Genomic DNA, 16,966 nt, shown 5'->3' on the forward strand with positions numbered 1-16,966 from the left:
ACAGGGTGAATTCTCAGTTTATCTCCATTGTTTTAAGATGCAAACTTCTTTTGCCACGATATCCTGTTACCTCCTGCCCAATCTGGTCATTTTTAGGACTTAGGAGACACTACCCAAAGTTATATCAGCACAGAAACCTGATAACTTGGCTTAAAACAAGGGTTACTTTATTGAATCGCTGCTCCTAAAGCATGTGACATATGTAAAGAGTGAGACACAAGGTGTGTGAACAGTTTTTACGTTCTTGACCTGCCATTGTTGAAGGAAGCGCTTCTTCAGCAGACTTCAGCAGCAGTCACACGCACAGCTCTGGAAATTGGCATTTCACAGCCACAAACTGAAGTGAAAACCCACCCACACATCTACCAGGGCTATACAGACTGAGATGGAGCAAATCAATCTAGTTCTAGGGGGTTGGTGGGAAGGCCACTATTAACTCAACAGAAATGGACGATTACAATACAGAATAGTTCAAACATTCTTTTTTCCTAAACTGAATTTGACCTACGGTAGAGATCTAAAGAAAAAAAAAAAATCCTTCACTACCACTGAAACAAACACTAAAGTCCTTTATAATCTATAGAACTAAAGTTTAAGATGAACATTGTCCTAGCATCTAGGGGGCTGAAATAGACTTAAGCTGACTTGGTTTTAATCAAGAAGGTACTGTTCATAAAAAGACTACACCTATTCCTTGGATTTCAAAACTTCCCATTCAGAAAAGAACATTTTATGTAGTTTTTTCTTTGATCTCTTTAGGCATTTTAAACAGTTGCTTGATACTTCATGGAACTATAAAGCTAGGTATAACGCAGAAATCATTCCAGAACATATGTGCTTCCTTTTTTTTTTTTTTTTTACAAGAAGGTTATTTTTGAGAACAAAGATCTTGTTTTCAAACAAATATGGTCATTAACTGTGGCGCGTCAGAAAACATAGGGCATGTTCGTTTCAACAGAATTATTCCTAAAGGAAGTGACTCAGTTCCCATGAGGAATCAAGACATGTTCAATTCACGAGGACTGGGAGAGAGGAGCCCTGCACGACCAGCTGAAGGTTCACAGATAGCTCGGAATGCTCCCAATTTCAACATGGGGCCAGGAGTCCACATCTCGGTTTATGTCACATCAGCAAAGAGCTTCTAAGAGTCGTAAGCAGTAGCCTTTGTAAAGGCTCTTCGCTGAAGCCCACTTAACAAAGTAGCCATTGCCCGTCTCCCACTTCCCTCTCCTCCGGGGTTAGGGAGTTCAGTGGAGACACAAAATTTCAGAAACTCAAACCACCTCCCCCTCAAAGACGACTATGTTACACTGTATTTAATAGAACAAATGTCAGGGCTCTCCCCTCTTTTTTTTTTTTTTTTTCCTCTTCTTTTCTTCCTGACAGCAGATCCATAAAAAGTGAAAGAACCAGAAAAACATCACCTTGGGAGACAGAAAAGACTAAGACAGATCTGACCACACGACAATTGTCTCGGCCTTGACCTACACGGGGCAGCTAAGACTCTGGAGTGAGAGGCACTGCCCCTACCGCCGCTGCTGCACAACACTGTGTTTAGACGGTTGAACAAGTGCAAAAAGAACCCTGCTGAGTCTCGTTGGTGTGGCCCGGCCCGCGTGCAGCTCAGGGTGTCGGAGGTGGTCTCGGAGACGGGCACGAGCTCTCGCTGTCGAAGCTGGCGGCTCGGCCCTGCCACTGGGGAGAGGAGAAAAAGCCACTTACCCGTTGCCAAGGGAATGTATATTTCAACTTTTGAAGCTCATCCGGCCCATGCACTGAATTCACCTTTTCCCGGCTTTTCATAAGCTTTCGTGAATTTTGCTGTTAGCCATGCAAAGACGTAAGGAGACCAGCTTTCGAGCTTCTAGTTTGGAAGGCCTGATTTTTAGAAAAGACCTGCTGCAGAGATAATGAAAGCTTTCTCTAGCGTGTGGAATGCATGCGTGCAGGTGTGTGTGTGTGCACGTACGTGCGTGCGTGCACGTGCGTGCATGTGTGTTAGTTAATGAGGTGCTATGACTGGACCATTTCTGAATGCTTCAGCCATTTTTCACGCTGAAAATCGGATTTTGTTAGCAGCGAAAGAGGCCGTCTGCAGAGTATGCCCTTACGGCCAAGATCCTGCAATCGTGAATTCTTAGCAGTTTGTCTGGGAGCTGTTCGTACAGCTAAAGCCCTGATCTCGCTTCAGCGCTGGGCTCTCCTCTTCAGTCTGAGTGCTTCCCGGGGGGACTTCACACTCAACTTGTGAAGAGGTGGGAGGAGATGGCAGCCCCCTGCCCTTTCGGGTGCCTCCACCTTTCTTTTCCTCCCTCTCCTGTCTCACAGGCTGCCACCCCCTCAGCCCGACTCTAACCCCTCTGTGAAGATGGTGATGTAATGAGGTGTAATGGAGTGAGGAGAGGGCTGAGGGTGGATGACCCACGCTTGGACCATCGAACCCTTCTCTACATTGAAAAGCCAGGCAAAGCTGGAGCCATGTTTTCTGGACAAGGATCTGACCCTGTGAATATTCCAGAGCCGTCTGGTGACTGTATAACTTCAAAGCAAGTCAGTGTCCACTGCTCACTCCATCCTTTCTGTGAGCAGAGGAGATGCCATACTCTCCTAGGTGCCTGCGGGACAAGGCTCCAGGGAGAGAAGTTAGGTACGTGGGTGAGATGGCCTTTCTGAACCTGAAGTGCAGCCCCTTTTGCTTCTCATGGGTTTTTGGGGTCTCCATGTGGAGGGATGGGGCTGAGGAGAAGTGGACTACACCTCTGTGTTATGTGTAGGGGTAGGATGGGGAAGGACGTGGTCCCTTCTCCACCCCACACCTCACAACACAGCCCTTTCTAGACAGAGCCAAGCCACTTAAGGATTAGACCATCCCTTCCAGCATCTCCTGTGGGAACCCACAACGCAGAGGAGAGACCCAGACCTGCTGATTGCTTTCATGTTCCTGGCTCTTAGGAAAGCCTCTGTCACCTGTCCCCAGGCTCGGTCCTTCATGGTCCCTTAGTACCCACTGGGCAGGCCAACCTGAAGATCTTTACAAGTAATCAAAGGCTGGACAGGCAGGTATTGATGACCACCATAGCGTGGCCTGGGCCTGAGCAATCTTAGCATGCGAAACCCGGAGGCAGGCCTGGGGGATCATCGAGGCTAGCTCTTTTGTTCTTGCAGATAAGAAAACCAAGACACAGAGGAGTCAACGCACAGCTCGTTAGGAGCAGAGCCAGGATCTGAGGCCAGGTCTCCTAACTCCGTCCACACTCAGTGTTCCCTCCGCTCCATCCTGTGGCCACCTTTGCACCTGGCCACATCAGGAGAAGAAGGAGACACACAATGGAATAAGAAACCTAACCTCTTTGGTGCCATACCAGGTACTTACTCCTAACTCCGGTGGCAGTCTCTCTGATTGCAGCATCCACGTGAGTGAAATCACAAGCGAGGGTTTCCCTGGTGAAATATTTTACATAAATAAATGCCTGGTTTTTGAGCCCACTGTGACTCTTCTGACTCAAGTGTTTCTTAACCAGAAGGTGACATAAGATGATTACTAATGCTTTCATTTAACAGATCTTCATTTTAGAGCTTCTGCTTTTTCTGTTACAACCTTTAATGTCGGTGAAAGGTACATTGTAATTACGGGCTTCTCCCCTGGGTAAGCATGCCTCTTAAACAACCCGACTGATAGGCCAGCTCAGAGGAGGAGAAAAAGAAAGGGCTACACAGAGTACATCTTTCTTCCTTTATATAATAGCTCAAAGAGAAGTCACACGGAGCATAATTGTTTATCCAGGACACATGAAGAAGGCACACGGGCTCCCCTGCCAGCCCCTGATTTTTCCTGTGAGGATAAACAGAGGGAGGAGATGGGGTTCCTGGACAACGGGAAGATGAATGGTTCCTGCAGGCTTATCATGGTGGCTCTGAAATAGCATGAATTGGTCTCCGGGACACCAATGAGGATGATTATTCAAGGGCGGCTGTGGTCCAGTGAGATCTTTTATTGTTCTGAAATGTGTGACATTCCAACAGAGATATAAAATCTCTGGCAGATGATCTGAATTTGACCCTTCATAGTAAACCGCCTTGGAGAAGATCGCTGGTCAACGTGGGCTGTGTGTGTGGTGACAGCGACAGCACGTAGCATTGGGCAGGAGTGCTGAGAGGAAAGAGGCCACAGCCTCTGCTGGGGAAGGATGCTCACTGTGGCTTAATCAATTTTTATTCATGAAAAAACCCCAGCAGGGAAAAATACCTTTTCAGTTAAATTGTTCCTTCAACCTAATTTTAAAACTCCAAACAAACAAGCCAGTATGGTGCCCTCTGTTCTCGTTAATAAAAAAGAAATGAGGGCTTCCCTGGTGGTGCAGTGGTTGAGAGTCCGCCTGCCGATGCAGGGGACACAGGTTTGTGCCCCGGTCCGGGAAGATCCCATGTGCCGCGGAGCGGCTGGGCCCGTGAGCCATGGCCGCTGAGCCTGCGCGTCCGGAGCCTGTGCTCCGCAACGGGAGAGGCCACAACAGTGAGAGGAAAAAGAAAAAAAAAGAAATGATCACAGCACTTGAAACTCCTCTAAGAAAGGTAGAATATAAATATAGTGCTTTCTAGATATGATGCCACTTATCTTCCCAGGAGGGGGAGAATAAGAGTTTTGTATGTATTATACAAATGGGAGAAACAAGCTCCAAGAGCAAGGTTCTTGCTCAGTGTCCAGAACAGGACCAAAAAGAAGGCAGGAGCTCTAAGGATGATTGAGATGATAAATGTTCAAGTACAATGCATCACATGAACACAAAGAGGGTGTATTTAATGTTACCCTAGTGGTTTTTAGATGCATCTCTATACAGGTACTTAAACTGTGGATGCTAAAAAGTGCAGGTACACATTTTTACAAATTTGTACTGAAGAAATCCTAAGTCGCCAAGATGAATGTCATTTTCAGCTTCTTCACACAGAGAAATGATCAGCTGAGCAGAAAATGGAAGGCCAGGGAGTGGGGGAAGGGAAAGTCTCGGGAACTTGGTGTGCGAGGTCAAGAAAAAAGTAAACCCAAAGGATATGAATCAATTTATTCTCTTTCCGTTTTCCATATACTGTTACTTTCCCTTTTCTGTCTTATCAAATATTCATTTTCAAGGACTTGGTTCTACTTTATCTTTCTTTTGTAGTCTGGACCAGTGAGTTGGAGTTCTCAAAGCAACAGGACTTGAAATCAATTATTGGGCTTAATTAGGTGGTATTCGTCATGGAGAGCGATGCTGGGGCTGAGCCCCAGCCCCTCTGTGCTACCCTGCACCTCAGCCCCATCTCCAGCCACTGTTGGCTGGTTACTCCAGTCTGTGTGGCCAGACTAACCAGGTAACAGCAATGGATTATTGCAGCTTCAAGGTCAGAAAGGCGATGCAAGTTGTGGGCTCACCTGCCACCTGTTGTCCTGTCATTTTGGGCCAGAGTTTCCTAGAAAAGCTGAGATGGGAGGAGCCCACCCCCCTCATTTTACCAACCAGGAAACTGAAGACCAGGTGGGGCAGTGAGGTGCCTGAGGCCCTGCAGCCCATCAGAGGCCTCTCAGCTCCCATTCCTTGCCCCTGCCCCACGCCATCCTGAACGTTTTAGTATACTTATTCTATCCTTAAATATCTGCAAAGGATTTTAAAAGGAGGGGTGCCACACCCCCTCTCTAGACTGAATCAGCCGTGCAGTCGGTGAGGTGCTGGATGCCCACTGGCTGCCTCCTGTGTAGGTGCAGGCTGGTTGTGTGTACCTCACCCACACCCTGCAGAGAGGGCCTTCTGGAAGAAAGGGGAGCCCAGGAGCTGAGGGACTGGCCTCACTCATTAAAGCTCCACAGCTGTGGTAAAACCAAGGCAAACACCAGACAGAAATGTGAAGCCTCGCGCTGCTGGCCAGCAGGCTTGACCACCCTGAGAGGGAAGAGGAGACGGCGGATCCTCTGGGTTTGCTGCCCACACATTTTCTGTGTCATAGAACACGGGGAAGGGGTTACGCTGCTTTTAAGCTGAGGGGCCATGTGGCTTATTTTTTTATTAGTAGATTTTCCAATTTTTATACAACTCTCTAGACTCCCTGGCTGGAAACCTATTAAAATGAGTGAATGATCACCCGGCTTTCTAGGATATGGGTGGAAGTAATAAGATGAGGTTTAAAACTTGCTCGGCTACCCCCATGTCCCAAACCATTTAAGAAAAAGCCGGCCGGAGGACCACCAAGGTGATGAACGGCAGGATCTTAAATTGGTGCTGTTTGGTGGAGGTGGGGCAGGCTTGTGTCACTGGAAGGAACATTTTCTTTGCAGCTGAGAGACCAATAACTAGCTCAAGATTATGCTGCAAGCTGGAAAGGTCCAGGGCTGGAGCCCAAGTCTCGGGACTCCCAGGCAGTGCTGTGTCCATTACGTCTCTGTTAGGATCCGGCTGGAAACTGGGCCACCTTGAAGCCACACTCTCTTCTCCAACAACGGGGAGAAGCAACGTTCACGAGGGTAGGATCCTCTCTCTGGCCAGCTCCATCCACGTGGCGAGAACTGCCCCAGGACTGTCTGGCTAGAGCCTCAGGGAACTTACTGCTTCGACAGGGGTAGAATTTCTTGCCAAGTTCTGATCTCACCCTCTTGGGGCTCTCTCTGAAAGGACTGACTTGGCTCAGGGACTTCGTGGAAGCATTCTGGGCCTGGCACAGTGAGCTGCCGGGAAGGCTTCCTCCAAGTTTTTCTTTTCTGTTTTGAACTCAGTGTCACTTTCAATATACTCAACATCAAAGGCTTTTTGTCAAGCAGTTTCCCACCATCTTCCCCCGTTTCCTTTCTGCCTGTTACACCCTGGGTGAGAAGCATGTATGCCCCCCCCACCAGTGCCCCCCAAGGACCCACAAAGGCGAGGTCTCACGGCAGCCAACTGCCATTCTCCAGCCCACGCTGCCATGCAGCAAACATGCCAAGGGCCAAGCGTGACCTCACCCACCTCTCTGAAGGATTTCTTTACCTCCACCAAGGAGTGCCAGTGTGCGATGGGCTTCCGCGGGTATGCCAGCATCTCGTTCCAGTGGTCCCTGCCCAGGCCTTCGGCACTGATCCCCACACGACAGACTCCTATGATCTCGTTGTGGCCCACTCTAAGGGAGAAACAAAGGGCCCGGCATCGGTGACCAGACATGCTCTCAGAAAGGGAAGTCCCGCGGTCTCGGTCTCAGCCCCCCAGGTCTAACTCAGAATACTGAGCTCTGTAAACAGATGCTTGGCAGGCCCTCAGGGTGCCAGCGGCGGTGAAATACTGCCCAGCCTCCCTGGGTGGACATTGGACACAGACAGATGAGCAAAATGTTCTCAACTTGTTTGGAATCTCAGGAATGGTGGGCAGATGGCCTGACTCTGGGGAGTGGGAGAGTTTAAGTCTCTTCCTTTATTTGACTCAGCGAGCACTTGAGACATTAGCGCTATTGGGAAATAAATCAACCTGCTCTGAGTACCATTTCTCCATACCTAGCGGCTGTGATGTGATTTATTCGCTCAGTAAGAACATCAATCATCACTCATATTTGTTCACCCAGCATCTACTATGTCTGGGAACTTGTGCTAAAGATCCTGGATTGAGGCTTTACTGCATGTTTTTTTTCTCCTTCAGTGAAAGTGACACCTGGAGAGAAGGAGTCACAGTGGCTGACGTAGTTGGAGAATGTGTTTGAGCGAGCCTTGACGGGGAGGCAGGATTTGGAAAGTGGTGGAGAAGAAACACATACAAGGTGGGGGAAATCAAGTTGGATGGATGTGCTGGGTCCAGATCTGGAAGGTCTCGAGAGTCCAGGGGAAGAGCTTGTCCAGACAGCAGGAGCTACTGATGGTTCTTGAGAGGGGCAGGCCCAGGAACAAAGTGGTCTTTTAGGAAGGTGTGCCTTGGTATGTTGGCTGGGTTGAGGCAGGAAGTGATGGAGGCAGGGGTCAGCTAGGAGGGCTGCACAGACATCCCCAAGTGGGAGTGGTAGCAGCAGTGGAAATGGAGAGGATGGGGGGAGGGGGGTGGGCGGGATTCTAAAGGACAGATGCCAGATGGAGGAATGGGAATAGTCGGGGGTGAATTCAGGGAAATTGATGGGTGGGGCAGCCCCTGATGGAAATGAGCCCATTGGGAAGTGAAGCTTGAGCTTCTACTTTGGCGGGGAAGCCATGCTTTTCCTCAAACTCCTGTGCCCTCCTTGGGTGGGGCCAGATTTGAGACCAATGAGTGTCTGAGCCATGAACCACAAGGTCCAAGGTCCGAGAGCCCTGTGCTGCACTGAGGTGGGGACGAGGGGCAGGGAATCGTGGCCCTCAGGGACCTGTACCTACCTATCATAATCCATGACCGAGATGAGCAGACTGACTTGATCCATATTCTCCGGGGGAATGTCAAAGATGATGGCCTCGTTGTAGACGGGGTTGAGGGTGTTCTTCTTTATGGTGGTTTTCTTCTTCTTCAGTCTCCGCCCGTCACAAAGCAGGGACACTTTGACGTATGGATCTGTGCCAATGGGGGCAGTGAGAAGGGAAGGGAGCCTGTTAAACAGATGTCCTTAAACATCCTGTGCAGCAGAAGGATGGAAGCCCCAGACCTACTGTTATTCTCAGATGGTATCAGTGGGTTGTTAAAATAATTAAACCACCTTGTATTTAGGTAGCACACCTGTCTCTGCAGATGCTCTGCGCTTAATAAACACAGAGTCTTTGGTGACCTCAGGCTTCTTAGCAGAGTGCTTAACGGACTTCCACTAATGGGGAAGCTGGCCCCACATCAGACAGGATACTTGCCCGTGGGTATGCAGTTCACTAAATCTCAACTCTATGGTTGGCTGGCCGGCTCCAAAGGGTGGGGAAGCTAAACAAAGGCACTCTGTTCCCTTCACCTACTTGCAGCCTTTTCTCTGGGGGGTCTTGTCAGCATTATTAACCAAAGCATAAAGTGGGTAAAAATAGAATCGATGACACCCAAGGAGTAGCAATGAGACAGAGTAAATGAACAGCGACAGTCACGATGCTTGTCCGGTCCTCCCTACCTGAGGACAGGATTATGGGTCTCATTGTCCCATCAAGCTCATTTCCATCTGGCATCAGGGAGTGGGTAGGAGCCCTGCTCTCTGCCTCCCCGGAAGCTGTTTGTGCCCACTCTGGGCAGTGGAGGAGGAGGGTGCCGTGGCCGGGGGACTGAGGGAGGCAGCCTCCTGGGACTCAGGGTGGCCGGCTGCCATTTCATCTCTCAGTGGGATCTTGGATCCAGCCCTCGAGGAGATGTCTTTTTACTGACCTCCCACGCGCCTCCCATCCTTGTCCCTTCTTTAGTTTTCTGAATGGGTATTTCATGGTCAGCTTCCTACCCTGAAATTTTCTACTCATCCAAGTGAAGTGACACCGATTGTATCTCATCGCTCTGGTGTCTCAGTCACCGTCATAACTGTTATTTATGCTGCACAACTCAAGAAACGGGAGGGCAACACACAGGTAATAACAGCTTTTGAGACACCGATGTGCTGAGACACCTGCTTGCCCAGAAGCCAGGGCTCCTGTGACTCTGTCAGGAGGTGCGGACCAAGCAGCAGCTCCCAGCTCCTCATTCACAGGCGTATGACTCTATCTCCTGGGCACCCAATTACCCAACGAGGCGCTCATGCTCCCTGGGAAATTGTTCAGGTGGCGGAAGAGGTGCACAGCTTTGGGGAAGCTACAGAGACCTGTGACATGGGATCAGAAACTCAAGCCTTAAAGGCAGTTCTGTAGATGCCCACATGTGCTACGGACTCACCAACGTGACAGCAGCAGCTGTGCCTTAGCCATGGGGGCACTTGGGTTTATGGGGTACCTGGGGAGACCATGAGGTGTTTAATCACCCTGCTGTCTCTGACGACCCATTTGCAAGGGTTCTCTCTCAGGAGGACGTTCAGTAAAAAGGAAGGAGGAGTTCCTAGAACTGCTGTGAGATAGCTTTCTCGTGTCCGCAGGCTCCATTCCCTATGGATACACCCCGGACCGTGTTGAGGTCCAAGCAGATGGGTGGGGTAGCTACCTCCGAGGCCTGTTGTTAACTTGGCAACCTCTATGCTCCTGAAGTGTGAACATTGCCTTGGAAAGCGTCTTCAGGCTTGAGGCTGCCCAAGTGCTGCCTCATCCCCTGCCATGCCTAGTTCCATACACACCCACAGCGGAGCAAACCTCCATGTCGCCAGGCTTGGAAAGATGTGACAGAGCCACCTGTCCCACGGGCCACTAGGCAAATGCCTGATGACTAGCTGGGAGATTCTCAGCTTCCTTCCCCACCTCTATTCACTCGTATGAGGCGTATCTAATTTATAAAATTCAGTGGGTGTTTCCCTTGAAGGAACCCATACTCTCACCATCAACAAGAGGCTAAGCAGAGAGAGGACTCTTCCTTAGGGTTTTTGCTCTAGGGCAGAAGCCTGTGCTTCTAATGGAATGCTGGCTCCAGACGACCTCTGAGGCCCTTTCCTCTCCTGCAGCCAATGATGTTTATGCAGCTGAGGGAGGGGGCACAACGACCAGCCGTGTGTTTCAGCCTCCTTGTCATGAGGGCCATCATAATTCAGCATGCAGTATGTGTCAGGCACCACACTAAGAGATTTACACATATCATGTCAGTTAAACTTCATGTCAACCCTATAAAATATTCATCATCCCCCTCTTCTACATAGGGAAATTGAGGTTTGAGAGATTAAGAAACTTGCCTAAGATTTCAACTTAGCTCTGACTCCAAAGTTTACATTTGTAACCATTAGACTCAAAGCAGTAGGACCAGATGTGGCAGAGATGGATGTGTTCACTCACTCACCATCCCTTTGGGGTATACTGATCCTTATTATTATTTTGTATTATTTTTTATTGTCATGGTTCTAGTGGATAGGTTTAAAGAATTGATTCACGACTAGTTTAGATCGAGGAGAATAGGAAGATCCTTGGTTTTAGAGGTCAAAGTCATATAAATCAAGAACATCCACTCCCTAGTTTAGTCCAACATCAAAGCAGTCCGGGCTGAAGGCAACCTCAAACTTACCCTCCAAAACAGGAGATCTAGTTTGAGAAGCCCCTGGCAGGTGTGTCCCCACAAAGTTCTTTAGCCTATAAATTCATTCATTCATTCATCCTTCAATACATACTTATTCAATGCTTAGTGTGTTCCATGAACTGTCCCAGACACTTGCTTACCTCAATGAACAAAATAGAAATCCCTAGCAAAAAGAGAACCCCTGAATTTTCAGAATCAAGCTGAGATTTAATACCAGATTCCAAACCCAGGTAGAAAAGAGAGGCAATCATGAGAGGGAGGTTAGAACTTAGCGTGAGAAAAGTCTCTCACCCCCAACCCTCTGATGTGGAACAGCCTTTACGATTGCCTTGGCGGCTTCGCTGTAAGCTGTCTCTCTAGCACATCAATTTAATTACACCAGAGAAGATAGTGTGGGGACTTGGGTAGCAAAATCCTATTTCCTTCAGCAGTCTTGAGCGTCCTCAGTGAATTTCTGTCCCTGCACACACTTATTTTGATATTAAAATGCAATCTACGTTGGTTGTATTTTTGGAGGAAGCCAGCTTGCTCTGCCTAAGAGCTTTGCACGTGTCGGAAGAGGTTCTTTAAGCTCCTCACCACATCCTGATGTGTGGTGGTAGCTTCAGTGGAAGGAGAGGCGTCAGGGCAGGTGCTAGAGGCATTGGGTCAGGCGCTATCTGGGGCAGCTTTTGGCCTGGAAGGTATGAGTGTTGCAGAGAGACAGTGCGGGCTGGGAGCAGAGGCTCTGAGGGATTCAAAGCCACCACAGATACACCTTACTTCAGCGTTTCTTGACCACCCTTCCCTGAAACCTCATATTTCAAGGCCTAATATCTCATCTTCTTCCAAATGCACTAGGTTGGGCCTGGGCCCAGATGTTTTCAGCTAGACCGGTCACCTCTTTATGGCAACTGTGATTACACTAAGGAAATAATTAATGAGTAAAAGGAAACCTCTTCCATATACTGCCAGCCAAGTTCAGAGGCACCTGTGGAGTGGATTTATATCGCTAACTGGGATCTCCAGAAGAGCCTCTTGGGTAGGGGTCTAGGGAAACAAACCAAGCCTTTCCCTGCATTTGCTACTAAGTGCAGCCCAGGCGGTTCTACGTGCCTGCTCTCTGGGATGCTCTACCCCATCCCTTGGGCTAACTTGAGCCGACACGGGGAAGGAGGCTCCTGGGACTCCTCTGTTATATCAAAACTCAAAAACCTTCTCTGACAATGACTTGCAGAATCGTGGAAAAGGATCAAACCTCTGACGCCGGGTCCAGCCTGCAGGCTCTGAGGCTGCGTCCAAACCAGCATCTCCTCGGTTACTAGAACAGGACTTCTTTCTCCTGCTGTACCTAGCAGCTCTCCTGGTGCTGAGACAGAGGCCCAGAGCCCTGCAGGAAAGCCTCAGATACAAGTGCACTTTGCTTTTCAGCGCCTCTGTTCCTTTGACTCGGTCTGCAGGGCTGCCATCGCTGCGTTGGACCTACAAACACTTAAGACACTCAAACTTGACATAACCCTTGGAAGTCCTGAGGCCTCACACAAACTAGAAAGATGTTCCTTAATTTTTTCACCTATTTATTTGCTTCTTATTCTCTCCATCCTCAAAGAGAAAGAATGATAGTAATAGCCAATATCTACTGACTGCTTATTATGTATCTGGCACATTTCTAAGCATTTACTTGAATTAACTCGTTTATCCTTAAAGCAACCTGTGTAAGTTTTTTTTTTTCTTTTTTTCCCAGATCAGGAAACCAAAGCATTACACCACAAGGAAGGGGCAGAACTGGAATTCAAAGCCAGACCATTTGCCTGCAGGGCTGTGCTCCTGTTCGAAGAATACTGACAATTCTTCCCCCTTCTCTCTGAACATCTCTCCACATCCTAATATCTAGGCTGCTGGCAGGCCACTTGGCCAGCACTCGGGTAGGAGAGGTACCTGAGTAGCCTGTGATGTCCATCGCCTTGAGGTTCCGACATTTGATCACAGTGAGGGTGAGCCTGCCTGCTGTGGGCAGGTAGCAGAGGGAGAACATGATCTCTCCCAAATCCACGCTTTCCTGCAAAGAAGCAGACAAGAGGGCAGATGAGGGGCACGCAGCTCCAGTGCAGCTGCAGGGCTGCTCCGGAGCCCAGGAGAAGGCTCTCTGAGGGAGAGCGCTATGTCTTTAAGGCCTGACGTTCTGGCCTCTATGCTGAGAGTAACTGGGTATAAAAGGCAATGATAACAACGCTGGGTCTTCAGCAGAATCTGTCCCCTGCAGTATTCCTTCTGAGCTCTGATCAGACTCTGGTCCTTGTCCTCCCCCTCCTGCTTTGGCCTCACCTGCCCTACCTCTGCCCTTTGGCTGCAGCCTCCAGACCACCAGGCCTTTTGGGGCCCAGCCCTATTCTCCAACTTACCCTTCTCAGTCACTGGACCCCTTGACTCCCCACCCTGCCTGGCCTGGGATCATGACAGTATTCTGTACAAGACCCGCTCTGGCCATCAGGGGTCCCCTCTCCCCACATATCTGGTTCTAGCTCTCAGCTCAGTCATTCTTTGTGAGTCCCTCTGCTTTGGCAGCTTCCTTGCCTCTCCTGAAACACATCTAGCACTCCAACTTCCAGGCTTCAGTGTGGAAGCACAGGGAATCAGGACCTGCCCAGGATATGTGCTGACCAAGAAGACGTACACGCGTCATTCCAAGTTTGTGCCAGGGCTTGGATCGGCTTTGTCCTTAAATGTGGTCATGCTTCAGAAGTGAGCCCAGCATGGAGCACACTCTCTGCTGCCTCTCCTGCCCCTAGAATCGTCATGACCAGGGATCCCAATCCTAGGAAGTTTCTGAGCAACAGGGAATAGGAAAATGTCAAAGATGGTAAGCGTGTCCAGCTGTTGAATTAAACAGCACCCCGCTGGACTGCCTTCTCTTCCTGTGCCACGTCTGGTGGAGGAGGGTGCTGTCACTGCAAAACCTCTCCCTCGGGCTCTGAGGCTGACGTGGGGCTCCAAGACATGGAGGTGTTTCCCCTCTTAAATCTCCCAGACCCAGGGTAGAAGAAGAGGAGGTCGGGGTTTGGGCTGGCTCTGATTTCAGATGCAGATATCCATTTGTTCACTCATTCAGTCAGTCAACAAGTAGTAATTGAGCACCTGCTATGTGCCAGGTGTTGCTCTGGGAACTGGAGATATGGAAAAGAACAAAATAGACAAAAATCGCTGCTCTAACGGAGCTTACATTTTAATAGGACAAAGGGCAAGAAAGATGGTAAGTAAGTTGGTAAAAAGGATCAAGGAGAAAAAAATAAGGCAGGGAAACAGGATATGAAATGCTCATGGGTGAGGCTATAGTTGTTGAAATTTTAGACAGGGTAGCCGGGGAGGCCTCCTGGAGGAGGTGACTTTTGAGAAAGAGCGCAGTCAAGGGTGGCTCCAAGTTTCTTGTCCCTTCTCCTCACAGAGAAACACCCTCTACTGGGGACTCCAAGAGACCCCTGATACTTGGCCTCACCTGGAGAATAACCCACCACCCCTTCCAGAGCCTGTGGTCTCAATGCTCTCCCCTAGGTGGCACTGATACCCACCCTTTCCCTAGCCCAGGATTTGTCCTTTTTTAACCCACTGGTGAATCAAATCCCAGGAGTAGCAGGTGAATCCTCCCGGCTCCCTGGGTGAAGAGGTGGAGGGGGCGGGGGTATTGGGGGTGGATGTGAGGGGTGGAAGGGTGGTGTCTGGCTGGGGCAGAGCTGGACACAGCGTAGAGAGAGCTACCCCCACCCCCCCACCCCAGCACAAGAGCCAAGACCATCACCCACGAGCTCCTGTGCCCCACGAAGCTCTTCTGTGACGGGCAGCTCCACCTCTGAGGCTCACAGCCACTGTGCAAGGCAGGGTGCATTGGCATTATTCCCTCCATCTCACAGAGAAGAATTCAGTGTTTAAACTTGGGTGTAAAGTCCTGACCAGGCTTGCGTGGCTGGTGGGAGACACAGCTGGACTCCGACCCTTAGGAGAGCAACGCCCTCCCAGCCCACCTAGGGAGCACCTCAAGGTAACCCTGGCTCCTCTAGACCTTAGACCACAACTTCACCTGTTCTTCTGTTTGTATTTGCCGAGAACCTGCTAGAGGCACCATGTTTAGTGGGGTGTAACCAATTAAAAGAAGGCACCAGGATCTCCCTCTCCCTCAGGGAGACACAGGAAGTGGCCCATGACAGGTGCTGTGGGTGTATAACTGTCCCCTCACGCAGCAGGGGTCGGGTCAGCAGTGCACCTGGCTGAATGTTCCATCTCTGGTGGGGGCACCGAGGTACAAGGAGGCCCCCAGCTCCCTTTATTTCCTTGTAACTCTCCAATCCTGCCCAGACTCAGAGAAACCCTTTCAGACGCAATAACAGGAATAAGAACCAAGGTTATTGCATGCGTACCAGGCGCCAAATCCTTTACTAAATTATCTCCGTCGAGTCGCACCACAGCCCCGTGAGGTAGGTGATCTTAGTATCCCTACTGCACACAGGAGGAAATGACTATTTGGTGAAGTTAAGCCTTTCCTAGGCCAGCGCGGCTGTTCGCACGCTCTCAGTGGCTCCCCTTGTTCGGCTCCTGGAATCAAGGCCCATCTTCCCAGCTTGCATTCCGAACCCTCAGCAACCGGGTCCTGTCTTCCCTCCTCACCTGATTATTTCTCTCTGTTCCTCTATGCCAACCCTCTGCTCCAGCTGGCTGGTATATCTTTGGTCCCTTTGGCCAAAATGCCTCCTCCTCTTATCTTTGCTTGGACAATCCCATGCCTCTTGTAGGGCCCAGGGCCATGCCCCTCACAGGGTTCCTCGTCCAGGGTCCAGCCCACACAGAGCATATCTCCCCTACACCCCTGCAGCACTTTCTGTCCCTGAGCTGCTCACAGGTGTTACGGAGTCCCTGCCTCGCTGCAGCTGGGCCCTCCCATGCCGTCCAGGGACTGGAGGCCCCTTAGGGGCAGGGGCTTTGCTTTACACCTGCTGGGCTTCAGGGGTGCCCGATAGTATAAGAGGAGCTACACACACGCCCGGATAACGTTAGGGCCCTGGTGAGGAATCTGGAAGCTCCTAGGGCCCCCCTGTGAGGGGGGTGAACAAAAGGCTGCTGTCACCCTTTCCCCACACGGCTACTCTGGAGGCTTCGAAGGCTGTCTTGTCGCAGGAGTCTGAGCTGATTGGTTTGTGAGCTCGGAAGACTTGCCTGGGGATGTGGGAGATCCCTCAGGGTGAACGGAATCATCGAGGGTGCTATGGGCTGCCCTCAAGGATGGCTCCCTCTAGGGAGAGCACCGACCCAGCGGGCCCCCTCCTTTTGTGGTAGAACTGTGGCAGCTGGGGGGCACTCGTGGTGCTGAGTCTGCAGCCAGGTTTGGAACCCCCACCCCCATCCTGGTCCCTGCACTGAATAGTGAGCTCCACCCTCCATCGTTGGGCCCGGACAGGCAAAGGGAGTGAGCCAATATCCCCCTACGACTTGGACGCAGAGAGGAAACTGGGGCCGGGGGGCCCGAAGCCCAGTCCAGGACCTTCTGCTGTGGGTGACTGGGCCTCGCTGGACCTGATGCCAAGATAGCTGCTCTTGGCTCCGTGGATCAAGGGGAGTGTAATTCCCCTGCACACATAGGCAGCAGAGGACGGGTTATTTGATAAAGGAAAATAAATGGGTTACTTTCGAGTAAATAGATGGAGCTGAGCAAACAGAGTCAGCATCTCCTGGTCGCCACCTTCCTCTCTGCAAAGCCAGGCCCAGCTTGACCCTATGGGCGGCCTTCCTGGGTTCTCTCAGCACCACCCCCTTTCTCAGGGGGTTTCAGCCCCAGATTCTGTGCACCTTGCCAGCCTTTTATCCTCATTAGGGATGTTTGCGACTTTGGCTTTAATAAAACCAGGGGTGACCAGGGGCCGCAGAACAGCCAGCGTCTTATTGCTTTC

At 50.3% G+C, this 16,966-nt stretch overlaps 1 protein-coding gene across 9 annotated transcripts in view; it reads right to left on the reverse strand.

The window, feature by feature from the left end:
* Positions 1-454: 454 nt before the first annotated feature.
* Positions 455-16,966, reverse strand: part of SYT6 (synaptotagmin 6) — a 58,796-nt gene continuing 42,284 nt past the window's right edge. For 3 of the 9 annotated variants that reach the window (XM_067727339.1, XM_067727334.1, XM_067727335.1), the window contains exons 4-7: positions 12,972-13,092; positions 8,333-8,504; positions 6,972-7,122; positions 455-1,695 (exon numbers count right to left, since the gene is read on the reverse strand). In XM_067727339.1, coding sequence (XP_067583440.1) covers positions 1,624-1,695; positions 6,972-7,122; positions 8,333-8,504; positions 12,972-13,092 — 516 coding nt within the window. In that variant the 3' untranslated portion in view covers positions 455-1,623. Of the gene's footprint in view, positions 1,696-3,373; positions 3,442-6,971; positions 7,123-8,332; positions 8,505-12,971; positions 13,093-16,966 lie in introns of all 9 variants that reach the window. The other 6 variants (XR_010941005.1, XR_010941007.1, XR_010941004.1 and 3 more) reach the window with 3 other exon arrangements.

Source organism: Pseudorca crassidens, chromosome 2 (genome assembly GCF_039906515.1).
Source record: "Pseudorca crassidens isolate mPseCra1 chromosome 2, mPseCra1.hap1, whole genome shotgun sequence".
Taxonomy (NCBI): domain Eukaryota; kingdom Metazoa; phylum Chordata; class Mammalia; order Artiodactyla; family Delphinidae; genus Pseudorca; species Pseudorca crassidens.